The following is a 15,892-nucleotide window of genomic DNA, read 5'->3' as shown; positions in this document are numbered from 1 at the left end:
GGTATACTATAGTGTGGCAGATGGTATCATGGTGGGAGCATGTGGGGAAGAGAACACATGGTGAGACAGGAAGCCTGAGGCTGTGGAGTAGCTAGGCTCACTCTATAGCAACCCATTCTTGGAGGAATAAACTCACTTCTACACGCTCAACCACTCTGAGAGACTTGCTTTAATCTCTTCATGAAAGTGGTGTCTCCAGATGTAATTACTTTCCACAGGCCCTACCTCTTGAAGATTCCACCACCTCAAAACCACCTCATTGGAGACCAAGCCTCAGACTCATGAACTGCACCAAGCCATAGCATGAAGTAATGAAAAGTGATAACAATTCCTTTGGAAAGCCATTTGGCAATGTGTCATAAGCTTTAAAATCTGTCATCTCAACCTCCAGGATTTATCTTCAGTAAATAACTTAGAATCCAATAAAATGGGAGGCTTAAAAATCTAATTGTTGAACCTTTGGGAAGTGGAACAATGTAGAGCCATTGCTCTACTATTAAGTGGAAAATCAGAATATAAAAGGCACTCAATATGCCTCAACTGTATTATAAAAATAAAGAGTGGGAGAAAAACCAACAACATATTAATGGTGGTGGGATTTGAAGTAATTTCTTTCTTTTACAATCATTGTTGTTTTTCTTATTGTAAATGCATTCATGTCATAATCACCAAATATATATATATTAAAAAACTCATTGGAATGACAAGAGGAACTCATTGGAATGATAAGGCTGAAAGTTAGAACCCTGTAGTGATTTAATGGGTGGTCCTGGTGCACCTTCTGTCCTCTGGCATTCAGTGATAGTATTACTGTGTGTGCCTCAGTCTAGACATCATGTCACAAAACTTTTAAACCAACAGCAGCCCAACTCTCTGCTCTGTCCAGGCTTTTGCTTTCAGCCATTAATACTGTTTTCTCCCATGCTGACATCATAATGCAGTTTCCATGGGCTTACAATGACATTATCTTGACAATTCTGTAGTGAGATGCAGAATAATGCTGGAGTCCTTTCCTGTTCCCAAATCTTCACCCTATACCTTTTTGGAATTTTTTTTCTCTCTCCATGTTTCTGCAATTCATTCTTTCATTACCAGGGCAACCTATTATAAAAATGATAGACCAAGGTTTGGGTAAACCAAACCTTGGAGCTATTTGAATTTCTAGATTATTTAATTAGATTCTAACCAGGAGTCAGATTCAAATAAATCTCTGAACTCTGTCACTGCTTATTTCCCAGGAACTGGTTGTAGTTTTTTCTTCCTCTCCTTCTCTTCTTCTTTGTTTCCTTTTCCCCCCCTTTCCAAAATATTTACTGAGCACCTTTTATGTACCTACCCATGATGGATGGTAGGACTTCAGTAGAAAATACACAGGTGGTACCTGCATCCATACATTTTAGAATTGGTAGAAGAAATAGAAATTACACCTAAATTGCGAGTGTGATAATTAATTTTTCAAAAGACATGCAGAAATTGACCAAATCATATGAAGGGAGGTAGCTAATAGTCTGGGTATTGGGAAATGTTTCCCTAAGGAATTGAAATTTTTGATGAGTCTGAATGATACTTAGGAGTTAATCAGGTGAAGAAATAGATAGTTGAATTCACTCAGGATTAGGCTATACAGGTAGGTGTAATGGAGGAAACACACCTAGTTAATATTTTAAAGTGACAAACCGTGGAATCCAAAATGAAACCAAAAGAAAAATAAAGATATAAAGTGTCTTAGTGACAGAAAGCATTGGTGTCAAGTTAATGGAGGCCCAGTGAGGTCCCACCCAGGAAAGTGCAGAGAGAGTCCTTGAGTAGATTTAAAAAAAAAAAAAAAAAAGGAGGAGGAACAGCAGTGGAGGCCCAAGTAACTATTCACAGGTGATTCACAAATTAGTGATTTGGAGGAGAAGCTGTTTCAGAGAAGAGGAGGTCCAGAATATGATGAAGGAAGGTTCTAGAGTGCAGAGAAGATCATAAGCAATAAGGAAAAGGAGGCACCAAGGGGGTGGAGTGCTCGTTAGAGAGATGTGAGTCAAGGGATGACAGGAATCCAGGTGGAGAGGAAGTTTGTGAAGTTTCTTAAGTCCTTTTGAAGAGATGATAGGCTGATGTTACATTCTAACATCATTTGATGGATTAGAGTTTCTCTGAGCCTGTTCTGCAGAGCCCAGTGCAAATATAAACATGATGAAAAGTGCAAAGAATGTCTCAGTATTATTACGAGTTTTGATTCACAGACCCAGGTGGGTTCAAAACAATTTTCATGATAATGGTGGGACATTATTTGCCCTTTTTACCATGTTTGTATCAGCACTGATGATGCAAAAGCAATGGTGGATTAAACCACTGTAGCTTTGGTAAAAAAAAATCAAGGCAGTGGCACCATATCCATTGGGGGGGGGGGGAATAAAACTTTACTTAAGAAAGTCCTCTTTGAAGCAGTAAGAATTATTCATTTTATGACACCTCAGTCCTTGAGAAATGTTATCTAAATATTCCATGGCAAAAATGGGAAGAATGCACAAACAATGCAGTGACATATGAGGATTGTTTGAAGAAAAGCAATTTTGTTTATTTTGGTATTTAACGTGACTTGTGACTTGGTTTCTCCTCTGATTAGATTTTCCTTTAGTGTAATCCCTCCCTCTGCTGATTTTCATCATTGTTTTTCATTTCCTTTTCTTGAAATATTTTGCTGAGAATGTTCTGTAGTGCAGGCTTTCTAGTTGTAAATTTTTTTTTTATTGGTTGTTCACAACATTACAAAGCTCTTGACATATCATATTTCATACATTAGATTGAAGTGGGTTATGAACCCCCGATTTTACCCCAAATGCAGATTGCAGAATCACGTTGGTTACACATCCACAATTTTACATAAATGCCTTATTAGTAATTGTTGTATTCTGCTACCTTTCCTATCTCCTACTATCCCTCCTCCCCTTCCCTCACATCTTCTCTCTCTACCCCATCTACTGTAATTCATTTCTCTCCTTGTTTATTTTCCCATTCCCCTCACAACCTCTTATATGTAATTTTGTATAGCAATGAGGGTCTCCCTTCATTTCCATGCAATTTCCCTTTTCTCTCCCTTTCCCTTCCATCTCATGTCTCTGTAATGTTAATCTTTTCTTCCTGCTCTTCCTCCCTGCTCTGTTCCTAGTTGCTCTCATTATATCAAAGAAGACATTTGGTATTTGTTTTTTAGGGATTGGCTAGCTTCACTAAGCATAATCTGCTCTAGTGCCATCCATTTCCCTGCAAATTCTATGATTTTGTCATTTTTTATTGCTGCATAGTACTCCATTGTGTATAGATGCCACATTTTTTTTATCCATTCATCTATTGAAGGGCATCTGGGTTGGTTCCACCGTCTAGCTATTGTGAATTGTGCTGCTATGAACATCGATGTGGCAGTATCCCTGTAGCATGCTCTTTTAAGGTCTTCAGGGAATAGTCCGAGAAGGGCAATAGCAGGGTCAAATGGTGGTTCCATTCCCATCTTTCCCAGGAATCTCCAAACTGCTTTCCAAATTGGCCACACCAATTTGCAGTCCCACCAACAATGTACAAGTGTACCCTTTTCTCCACATCCTCGCCAGCACTTGTTGTTGTTTGACTTCATAGTGGCTGCCAATCTTACTGGAGTGAGATGGTATCTTAGGGTGGTTTTGATTTGCATTTCTCTGACTGCTAGAGATGATGAGCATTTTTTCATGTACTTGTTGATTGATTGTATGTCCTCCTCTGAGAAGTGTCTGTTCAGGTCCTTGGCCCATTTGTTGATTGGGTTATTTGTCATCTTATTGTTTAATTTTTTGAGTTCTTTGTACATTCTGGATATTAGGGCTCTATCTGAGGTGTGGGGGGTAAAAATTTGTTCCCAGGATGTAGGCTCTCTATTTACCTCTTTTATTGTTTCTCTTGCTGAGAAAAAACTTTTTAGTTTAAGTAAGTCCCATTTGTTTATTCTGGTTATTAACTCTTGGGCTATGGGAGTCCTATTAAGGAATTTGGAGCCCGACCCCACTATATGTAGATCGGAGCCAACTTTTTCTTCTATCAGACGCAGTGTCTCTGATTTGATATCTAGCTCCTTGATCCATTTTGAGTTAACTTTTGTGGATGCCGAGAGAAAGGGATTCAATTTCATTTTGTTGCATATGGATTTCCAATTTTCCCAGCACCATTTGTTGAAGATGCTATCCTTCCTCCATTGCATGTTTTTAGCCCCTTTATCAAATATAAGATAGTTGTAACTTTGTGGATTAGTCTCTGTGTCCTCTATTCTGTACCATTGGTCCACCTGCCTGTTTTGGTACCAGTACCATGCTGTTTTTGTTACTATTGCTTTGTAGTACAGTTTGAACTCTGGTATCGCTATACCTCCAGATTCACACTTCCTGCTTAGAATTGCTTTTGCTATTCTGGGTCTTTTATTTTTCCATATGAATTTCATGATTGCTTTATCTATTTCTACAAGAAATGCCGTTGGGATTTTGATTGGCATTGCATTAAACCTATAGAGAACTTTTGGTAATATCGCCATTTTGATGATGTTAGTTCTGCCTATCCATGAACAGAGTACATTTTTCCATCTTCTAAGATCTTCTTCTACTTCTCTCTTTAGGGTTCTGTAGTTTACATTGTATAAATCTTTCACCTCTTTTGTTAGGTTGATTCCCAAGTATTTTATTTTTTTTTTGAGGATATTGTGAATGGAGTGTTTTTCCTCATTTCCGTTTCAGAAGTTTTGTTGCTGATATACAGAAATGCCTTTGATTTATGCGTGTTGATTTTATATCCTGCCACTTTGCTGAATTCATTTATTAGTTCTAGTAGTTTCTTTGTAGACCCTTTTGGGTCTTCTAGGTATAGAATCATGTCATCTGCAAATAGTGATAATTTAAGTTCTTCTTTTCCAATTTTTATGCCTTTAATTTCTTTCGTCTGTCTAATTGCTCTGGCCAGTGTTTCGAGAACTATATTGAATAGAAGTGGTGATAGAGGGCATTCCTGTCTTGTTCCGGATTTTAGAGGGAACGCCTTCAACTTTTGTCCATTCAGAATGATGCTAGCCTGAGGCTTAGCATAGATAGCTTTTACAATGTCAAGGTAAGTTCCTGTTATCCCTAGTTTTTCTAATGTTTTGAACATAAAGGGATGCTGTACTTTGTCGAATGCTTTCTCTGCATCTATCGAGATGATCATATGGTTCTTATCTTTAAGTCTATTGATGTGGTGAATAACATTTATTGATTTCCGTATATTGAACCATCCTTGCATCCCAGGTATGAATCCTACTTGATCATGGTGCACAATTTTTTTGATGTGTTTTTGTATTTGATTCGCCAGAATTTTATTGAGGATTTTTGCATCTAGGTTCATTAGAGATATTGGTCTGTAGTTTTCTTTCTTTGAGGTGTCTTTGTCTGGTTTCGGAATCAGGGTGATATTGGCCTCATAGAATGAATTTGGAAGAGCTCCCTCTTTTTCTATTTCCTGAAATAACTTGAAAAGTATTGGTATTAATTCTTCTTTAAAGGTTTTGTAAAACTCCGCTGTATACCCATCCGGTCCTGGGCTTTTCTTGGTTGGTAGTCTTTTGATGGCTTCTTCAATTTCATCCATTGATATTGGTCTGTGCAGATTGTGTGTATCCTCCTGACTCAGTCTGGGCAAATCATATGACTTAAGAAATTTATCGATGTCTTCACTATCTTCTATTTTATTGGAATATAGGTTTTCAAAATAATTTCTAATTGTCTTCTGTATTTCTGTAGCATCTGTTGTGATATTGCCTTTTTCATCCCGTATATTAGTAATTTGAGTTCTCTCTCTTCTTCTCTTTGTTAGCATGGCTAAAGGTCTGTCGATCTTATTTATTTTTTCGAAGAACCAACTTTTAGTTTTGTTAATTTTTTCGATAGTTTCTTTTGTTTCAATTTCATTGATTTCTGCTCTGATTTTAATTATATCTTGCCTTCTGCTACATTTGCTGTTGTTTTGCTCTTCCTTTTCTAGGGCTTTGAGATGAAGTGTGAGCTCATTTATTTGTTGGTTTTTTCTTTTTTTGAGGAATGACCACCAGGCGATGAATTTTCCTCTTAAAACTGCTTTTATTGTGTCCCATAGATTCCGATATGTTGTGTCTGTATTTTCATTTATCTCTAAGAATTTTTTGATTTCCTCCTTTATGTCTTCTGTAACCCATTGATCATTCAGTAACATATTGTTCATTTTCCATGTGATGTAGGATTTTTCCTTCCTTCTTTTATCACTGATTTCCAGTTTCATTCCATTATGATCAGTTAAAATGCATGGTATTATCTCCACCCCTTTATATTTACTGAGGGTTGCCCTATGGCATAATATATGGTCTATTTTTGAGAAGGATCCATGTGCTGCTGAGAAAAAAGTATATCCATTTGATGATGGTTGATATATTCTATATATGTCAGTTAAGTCTAGGTTATTGATTGTGATATTGAGTTCCATAGTTTCTTTATTCAACTTTTGTTTGGAGGATCTGTCCAATGGTGAGAGAGGGGTGTTGAAGTCACCCATAATTATTGTGTTGTGGTCTATTTGATTCTTGAACTTGAGGAGAATTTGTTATATGAATGTCGCAGCACCATTATTTGGTGCATAAATATTGATAATTGTTATGTCTTGTTGGTGAATGGTTCCTTTTAACAGTATATAATGACCTTCTTTATCCCTTTTGATTAACCTAGTCTTGAAGTCGATTTTATTCGATATGAGGATGGCCACCCCTGCGTGCTTACGAGGACCGTGTGCGTGGTATATTTTTTCCCATCCTTTCACCTTCAGCCTGTGTATGTCTTTTCCAATCAGATGTGTCTCCTGGAGGCAGCATATTGTTGGATTTGTTTTTTTAATCCACGATACCAGCCTATGTCGCTTTATTGGAGAGTTTAAGCCATTAACATTCAGAGTTACTATTGATATATGGTTTGTACTTCCATCCATGTTTGATTATTTATCCTTTTTTTAAAAAATTTAGTTTGTTTCTCCATGATTATCTTTCCCCTCGCCCTCTGTCTTTACCGAGGCACTTCCCACTGATGGTTTTGGTTATTGTTTTTCATTTCTTCCTCGTGTAGTGTTTTGCTCAAAATGCATTGCAACGCTGGTTTTCTGGCTGCAAATTCTTTTAAATTTTGTTTATCATGAAATATTTTTATTTCGTTGTCATACCTGAAGCTTAATTTTGCTGGATACAGAATTCTTGGTTGGCATCCATTGTCTTTCAGTGTTTGAAATACATTGTTCCATGACCTTCTTGCTTTCAGTTTCTGTGATGAAAAATCCGTTGTTAACCTTATTGGTTTACCCCTGAATGTAATCTGTCTCCTTTCTCTTGTAGCTTTTAATATTTTCCCTTTGTTCTGTATATTGGATATCTTCATAACAATGTGTCTTGGCGTTGGTCTACTGTGATTTTGTGTGCTCGGTGTTCTGTATGCATCTTCAATTTGTATATCTGTTTCCTTTTTTATTTCTGGAAAGTTTTCTGTAATTATTTCATTCAGCAGGTTACTCATTCCCTTGGTTTGAATCTCTGTACCTTCTTCTATCCTGATGACTCGTAAGTTTGGTTTTTTTATGTTATCCCATAACTCTTGGATGTTTTTCTCGTGATTTTTTACCAGCCTTTCTGAGTTGGCTAGACTCTTTTCAAGATGATATATTTTGTCTTCATTATCTGACGTTCTGGCTTCTACTTGCTCCACTCTGTTAGTGATACTCTCAATTGAGTTTTTAATTTGGTTTATCGTTTCCTTCATTTCTAGAATTATTGTTTGATTATTTTTTATAATCTCTATCTCCTGATAAAGTTGCTTAACTTCTTCTTTTATCTGTTTATGCAATTCATTCTCAATGTGTTCTTTCGCTGCTTGAATTTGCTGTCTTGTATCCTCTTTAAGGTTCCATTCCATCTGTCTAAGGCGTTCCTTGAGTTCTTTATATGACCATTTTTCTGATGACTCTAGGTCCTCCTGAATATTTAGGCTTTCCTGCATTGTTTTTACTCCTTTTCTTCCTTGCTTTTTGAAGCTGCTCATGTTACTTCTTGTTCTGTTTGACTTCTGAGTTACTGTTTACTCCTATAAATTTATTTGATGCTTGGGAGGAAAGGTATTAGAAGGGAAGGGAAGATGTCACTAAAGAGAATGAGAGTAAGCAGGTAGAATTCAAGGAAGGGGGGATAAGAAAAATGAAAAGACAAAAGAAGAAAATATAGGAAATTAAAAAAGAAAATAAAATTAAAAAAATAATTAAAAAAATTAAAATTAAAATTAGAAGAAAAAAAATTTTTAAAAATTGTTAAAAAAAATTAACAAAACAACAAGAAAGAAAAATGAAAATGAAAGAAAAACCCAAATCAAAAAAAAGAGAAAAGAAAAAAGGAAAAAAAAAACTAATAAATGCAGTCTTAGAGTTTGATTAACTTCTCTTCCGGTAGGTGGCGCTGTGCCCACCAGGTCAAGTTTCTCCTGTCAATATGCGGGAACCAGTCACTGTGTAGCAGCTCCTCCCAGACTGGGGAGTCTCCAATCCTGAGTGTCTAGGGCCTCCTCTTGTGTCTAGTCAGTTCCCACTTTTCCTCTAGCCAGGCCCCTCTCACGGGTGCCGCTCACCACACTCACGGGTTCCGCTCACCACACTACTGGCTACACGCCAGGTCTGCTGCTCCCGGGAGCCCTGTTTTCATTAACGACTGGGCACACTCTTCCAGTTTGCCATTCCCTCAGACCCTAAGTTTGTAGAGCTTGGGGCTGAGAATCCTCAGCGAATTTTACTTGCCCTCCGGTAGCCACGTCCCCGGTAGCTGGTGCAAGAGACCTCAGCTGTCAGCCCTGGTGGGAGCGGTAGTTCCGCGCCGCGGGTCCCGCGCCACCTCTGATTCCCTCGGGCTGGCTGTCGCACTCACGGGAGAGCTGGGAGGGGCCCTTAAGGTTTCCCCGATGTGTGGAGAGGGAAGGCTAGGGCATTACACACCTTTAGCCGCAGGTTTCAATGAAGTTATCTCCTGTGCCGCAGTCTGGTGACGTCAGTTCTCTGCCATGGTGGTGTCTCTTGCAAATGGCGACAGTTCGTTTCCCTTTGCCGGGTGACCAATGCAACGGGTGGGTCCTTACAGTCTCTCCCAAGCCCCGTTTCAAACCTGTGGCCACTACCTATGAAGGCTCAGTAGGCATTTACCTCCATAGGATGAGAAGGGCTGATCAGTTGTTTCAGCCGGTTGGATTAGTGCTGAGTCACAGCTGTTTGTCTGCGGGAAGCAGGCGATCGGGAGCTTGAATTCAGCTGATCTGGGCTCAGTGTGTGTTCTGAGAGGCCCAGACTGTTCGCCCCAGATCCACGTCAGCTCAGCATTGCCTAGTGATCCTGAGCAAACAGATTTAGGTTGTTTACGACTCCCTATGCCTGCACAGCTGAAGAGGTCAGAGACTTGATCTCTCCGCGCCCGCCGCCATGTTGGAATCTCTAGTTGTAAATTCTTTTAACTTTTGTTTATCATAGAAGGTTTTTATTTCATCATCAAATCTAAAGCTTAGTTTTGCTGGATATAAGATTCTTGGTTGGCATCCATTTTCTTTCAGAGCTTGGTATGTGTTGTTCCAAGATCTCTTGGCTCTGAGGGTCTAAGTTGAAAAAATATGCTGAGATATGAATTGGTCTCCCCCTGTATGTGATATGATTCCTCTCTCTTGAAGCTTTTGAGATTCTATCCTTATTCTGTATGCTAGGTGTTTTCATTATAATGTGCCTTGGTGTGGATCTGTTGTGATTTTGTATATTTGGTGTCCTGTAAGCCTCTTATATTTGGTTTTCCAATTCGTTCCCATTGCTTGGGAAATTTTCTGATATTATCTCATTGAAGAGATTGTGCATTCCTTTGGTTTAAAACTCTGTGCCTTCCTCTATCCCAATAACTCTTAGATTTGGTCTTTTGATACTGTCCCATAATTCTTGGATGTTCTGTTCACTGAATTGTGAGTCCAAACAGCCACTTGTCTTAGTCTCTCTGGCTTCTGTAACACATTGCTGGAGCCTGAGAGGCTTAATCAGAAAACATTTGTTTTCACAAGAGAAGGGTGCAGGCAGATTCAGTGCCTGGTGAGAGCCCACTTCCTGGTTCATAAACGTCCCGTCTCTTCACCATGTCCTCATGTGGCAGAAGGGGTGAAGGAGATCTTTAGCTTTTCTTCAGTAGGGACACTCATCCCATTCACAATCTTTGGACTTAATCACTCAACTCCTAAAGCCGCCATTTCCAAATGACATCACAACCCTGATGGTGTTGTGTAGGCTTTCATGCATGCATTTTGGAGGGACACGTTTTGACTTGACATAGATAATTGCCACCAAACCATGGTTATTCAGGAATCGATATTTACATATATTTTTACATGAACACAGATAGCCTATCACTTGAAAATAAAAAGTAAAATTATTGCAAACAACAAATAAGTCTTCATGAGAAAAGAAACACAACTCAGTCAGCACTGTGAACTTGATGGGATCACTAGTGATATTAACAAGTTTTATTTTTTTCCTATATATAGTAGATTTGCAAATATTCATAAGGTATGTGAACTTAGTAAGTTACCGTTTTCCAAATTTCCAATGCCTGATGTTAAAAAAATTATGTATGGGTACAAGATCTGTTCAGTGTACTTAGACCAACAGATTTTAATATGAGAGCACAAAAGATTTTGTTGACAAGCTTTCAGATACTGCATTGCGCCTAACATATAAGAAATTACCACTTGTCAAGTTTTGGTATAATAACAAAGGAGAATATCCACATATCCACAAATATCCATTTGAAAAAAAAAAACCTGTAAACAGTCCTTCCTTTTCCAAATATGTAACTATGTAGGGCTGGATGTTTTTCATAGACTCCAACCAAAACAACACATAGCTATAGATCCAATAAAGGAGCCTCTTTGAAGGGACTTGCAAAAATGTAAAACAATGATACTCTTCTAATTATCATATATTTTAAAAATTACTTATGGTCACATGCAATGGGTTTTTATAGCTTTAAATACATTAACAACTATTTTAAAATACCTGTTTTTATTTTGAATTCTGTGAATATCCATAGATCTAGCTCACTGAAAGCTCTCTGGGGTCTTCAATAATCTGAGACCAAAATTGTGAGAACCAGGGTGAAGAGGAACATGATTTTCCTGCCGCTCCGTGGCTGTCTGCCCGGGGGTTTTAGCCCAGGGGTCATCTGTGGCATGAGTAGCAGCTCATGTGTAAGCAGCACGATTTGAAGCATTTTTTCCCTATGCTAGGGAGATAATTGTGCTATTGATCACAGCCAGGCTGCCCAGGTCCCAGGGGTGGTGGAAGTTCTGATGGTAAGGGACAACATTCCACCTTTGTCCAGCGGGCTGACCTTCAGCAGCAGCAACACTGTTGGGGAAGCGGCTCTGGCTTAGAGCCAGGCAAGCTAGGACTGCTTCCCTGGCCCTGAGTGACCTGGGCAAGGTTTTTAATTTGTGAGGAGGCAGCATGGGGTAAGAGACAATCCCAGCCTTGGAGGCAAACCAGTTTCTAGCTTGTGGATATGTCAGCCCAGGCAAGGTCCTCGCTCACTTCTGAAGACTGATTTGTAAAATGAGAAACCAACATGGTGAGGAGTGGGAAGTGGGTTTTGCCATTCAAACAACCAGTTCAAATTTTGCCAGTCCGCCCTGGGCTATGACTGCTGCGGTTACTTAACTTTTAGGAACCTCAGATCTTCTAATGAAATAGGGCTAATAATATTTCTCTCTCAGGACAGTCACAGAGATGAAGTGACACAGTCCATGTAATGTCCCAGCATGTAATCTTAAAAGCAAAACCTTTAGTAAACATATTATATGCATTTAAACATACTTTCAATAACTATTAGGTAACATTATTTTTAATATAGTTTTATAGACGGGAGTGCTATAGCTCAGAGATGTTAAGTAACTTGTTCAAGTTTTCATAGCCAGTAAGTGGTTAAGATTCAAACTCGGTTCTCTGCCCCCGGATCCCATGTTCTAACTACTTTCTGCTATTTTGACTCTTCAAAAAATGTTAGTCTTCCTCGGTACTCATCTCGCTAAAGTGATAATGATTTGACCCACCTGTGATGGGTATGGTACTAAAGGGACAATTTATACAAACCTTCCAGTACCACGTCTGCATTATAGTGGCAGCACAATAAATGTTCATTTCCTATGAATCATGTTTTACTGGTAGGAAAATGGGCACACATTTTTCCTTTGCTTAAACTTTGCATCTTGGCATTGATACAGCGTCCTTCCTCTCTCTAGGAGAGCAAGTCAGGCTGTGACCCCCAAAGCGGTTGCCTGCCAGCTGAGCAACTGGTCTGAGTGGACAGATTGCTTTCAGTGCCAGGACAAAAAGGTAAGCCATCTATAACCATTCCGGGCCATTTTCCTAGGTCATCTGTGCATTTGAAACTCAAATGGAGATAAGCAGTTGGGGATATGAGTCTGGTGTTCTAGGAAGAAACTGATCTTTGAAAGGAACAGGTATTTGGAAGCCTCAGGCACCTAGGTGGTGAAACTTGTTCCTGACTCTCCTGATTTTGTTTGTAAGGCATTACTGGGTGAAGCTGCAAAAGATGTATATATTATAACTTGTAGGTGAACAAATGTCCACTTGGAGCTGGGCACATTTATCTCCCATTGTCTCTCTGGGTCCTGGCCAATGTATTGCCCTTGAATGAAGTTTAGCTGGAGGGACTGATGATGGGTTAGTAAAATAAATTGCAACCTGCTCATGGGCAGCTGAGTAACAAGGGCAAGGGTACCCATGGGGATCAGAGATAAACAGGGAATATCATAGAGGGCATTCTTGAGGACTCTACTTTTATGGATTGAAAAGACTAATAGGCCCAAGGAACAGAAGTATGCCTATCTTGCCTGCCTAAATGATTTTGATTGATCCAAAAGGGTCCTCAAACCCAGTGGTATACAAAGGGAAGGGAGGCGTTGAGTACCCTCTGTTTTGGCAGGAGGAGTATTAAAATTCTCACTTTGGGGATGAGTGCAGTGGTGTATGCCTGTACTTGGGAGGCTGAGGCAGGAAAATCACAAATTGGAGGTCAGCTTCAGCAACTTAGCAGGACTCTGTCTCAAAATAAAACATAAAAAGAGCCAAAGGATCCTAGACCTCCCCTGTTTGAAGGATGTGGTCCCCCCAATTATCACTCTGCCCTGACCTCTTGTGTTATTTTCTCAAGCCTGCTATAACCAATTGCCACAGACTTGCTGATTTAACAGAAATCAATTCCGTCCTGGTTCTGGAGGCCAGGAGTCTGGAATCCGGGCCTCAGCAGAGTTGTGCTACCTTTCAAAGCTCTGGAGACAATTGGGTCTCTTTCTCCACCACCTTCTGGGGGCCATCAACATCCTTCAAATGGAGACTCCACTCTCTGCCTCCCTGGTCTCAATGCTGTCTCCTCCCTCTACCTTCCTCTTGTACAGAAACTTTGATGATGTTTAGGGCTACCTGGATAACCCAAGGGACCACATTTCCAAACCTGCATATCCTGCAAAGGCTTTTTCCAAACAAAACATTTAATGTGCTAGAAATAAGGACCTGGGGGTCTTTATGGGGGCCATTACTCCACCTATTATGGATCCTACACTGCAGTTTTTCTCATGTGTCTCAGTTTAGATAGCAGACAGCATAAATGAATCACTTATAGTTTCAGTTCGAATTGAATTACTTCCTTAGTGACTCAAAGAGATATGTGTGTCTTTAAAGTAATCCTTGAGATAATTAAATTATGTTAATTATTGAAGTAAAAGACCACCTTAGTTTATTTTTATTAATGTTTCTTCCTCTCAAAATCACCCAAACGAAGATGTGCATTTCTGAAAAGAAATAGTATCTATTACCTTGTAAAGAAAATTATGTCTTAATGACACCAACCACAGGCAATAGCACACAGCAGTCCCTGAGGGGGTATTGGCACCAACCTTCCTGTAGCACCACATCTTCATTCGTTAAGAGCAACCTTAAAACCAGAGAACAGATGGAAATGAACCTGAAGGCTTACAGCCTCTTTCCAAATGTGGGAACTACTGGAAGGATGACAAGGGCATTAATATTTGTCATTTATTCAAAGATTTATATGGACCAGGCACTGGACTCATATTTTGAGTAAATAAATTGTCTAGTTTGATACTCACAGTCAACTGGAGATGATAGACACCATCATCCGCTTTCTATAGATCATCCAAGAAGAAAGTGGCAGAGCCTAGATTTAGATCTTGGTCAGTCTGACTCCAGAAACCCTGAGAGGTTGACCACGCCACTCTACTGACTCCCAGACTATACTGGAAAGTCGTAAGTGACATTGGCAGTCATCTAATCCAGTTCCCTCTGGAGTGGCCCAAGAATGATGATGGTGTTGAAAGCTGTTATTACCGAGTGTATAGCAGGAACCAGGGAAAGTACTGTTTTTCTTTTTTTAAAACCTGTATTATCACTAACCTTGACAATACTCTCAGATGTGTCTCATTTTACAAATGAGAAAAATGAGGGTCAGAGACATTATGTAGTGGATCTGGTAGTGCCTGTAGAATCAGTGGAAGAACTAACTGGAACTTGAACCTAGCTTAAAATGGAATTTGTAATAACAATTAAACTCATGAAGCTGAGAAGATTAAATGAGATCATGGATGTCAAGTGCTTGGCCAATAGTAAGTGCTCAATCAATGGTAGATTCCTTCACCACTGTTGTCATGGTGGCTACTACATTGGTTAGAAATCTGATGTACTTTTTATTTTTTTTTATTGGATGTTCACAACATTACAAAGCTCTTGACAAATCATATTTCATACATTAGAATCAAGTGGGTTATGAACTCCCATTTTTACCCCAAATACAGATTGCAGAATCACATCGGTTACACATCACATTTTTACATACTGCCATATTAGTGACTGTTGTATTCTGCTACCTTTCCTATCCTCTACTATCCCCCCTCCCCTCCCCTCCCATCTTCTCTCTCTACCCCATCTACTGTAATTCATTTCCCTCCATGTTTGTTATCCCATTCCCCTCATAACCTCTTATATGTACTTTTTAAAGAGATAGAAAGAGGTGGCTCTATGTTTGTGTGTGGATCAGTCTGTTATTTGCACATTGATGGGTAAGAAAATGAATAGAAAATGGAAACATCCTGATCATCTGAACTGATCATTAATTATAACCTCTTCTCACTATTATTAACCCAAAGGCAGTGGACAGATTTGATCTCCACCTTTCCTCTGACCCTTTGCCAATGAACAGTGAATAGACTGGGGTGGGCATGCTATGGTTTAGTTGTGGTTTGAGTGTTTCCCAAGGCTTCATGTGTTGTATTGTGAAATACTAAGAGGGGGGAAACTTAATCCACCTGTGGTGTTGAGAGGTGGGGTCCTTCGGAGGTAATTAGATAAGGTCATTTGACTGGAGCCCCCATGATTGAATTCTGGTGGCTTTTTAAGAAGAAACTAAACAGATGGGGACACACACACACACACACACACACACACTCCCCGACTCTCACCATGTGATGTTCTGCACCGCCTGGGACTCTGCCAAGACAAAGGCCAGATGTGGCCCTGGACCTTGTATCTCTAGAATCATGAACTGGATTAAACCCCCTTTCTTCATAACACAATGCTACACAGACTCAGTAAGTTATCGGCAACAGAAAATGGACTAATACAGGCAAGAGGAGAGGTGAGCTGTACTCTCCACAACTCATCCACCGGAATCATCTAGAAAAGACTTCATGAATAATGACAGCAAGGTGGAAACTGCCTCTGTTTGCTGAGCACCAGTGATAAACCAGGCAGA

General features: G+C 39.5%; 1 protein-coding gene across 1 annotated transcript in view; it reads left to right on the top strand.

Annotated features, from left to right (window-relative positions):
• Nucleotides 1-15,892, top strand: part of C8A (complement C8 alpha chain) — a gene marked incomplete at both ends in the record, with an annotated part of 77,195 nt that overhangs the window by 9,912 nt on the left and 51,391 nt on the right. The window contains one exon of the mRNA XM_081308791.1: nt 12,345-12,438. Within this exon, the coding sequence (XP_081164917.1) occupies nt 12,345-12,438 (94 nt within the window). The remainder of the gene's footprint in view (nt 1-12,344; nt 12,439-15,892) is intronic.

This window comes from Spermophilus citellus (assembly GCF_964194105.1).
Source record: "Spermophilus citellus genome assembly, chromosome: 9".
Taxonomy (NCBI): Eukaryota; Metazoa; Chordata; class Mammalia; order Rodentia; family Sciuridae; genus Spermophilus; species Spermophilus citellus.
This window is presented reverse-complemented; position numbering and strand designations above follow the sequence as displayed.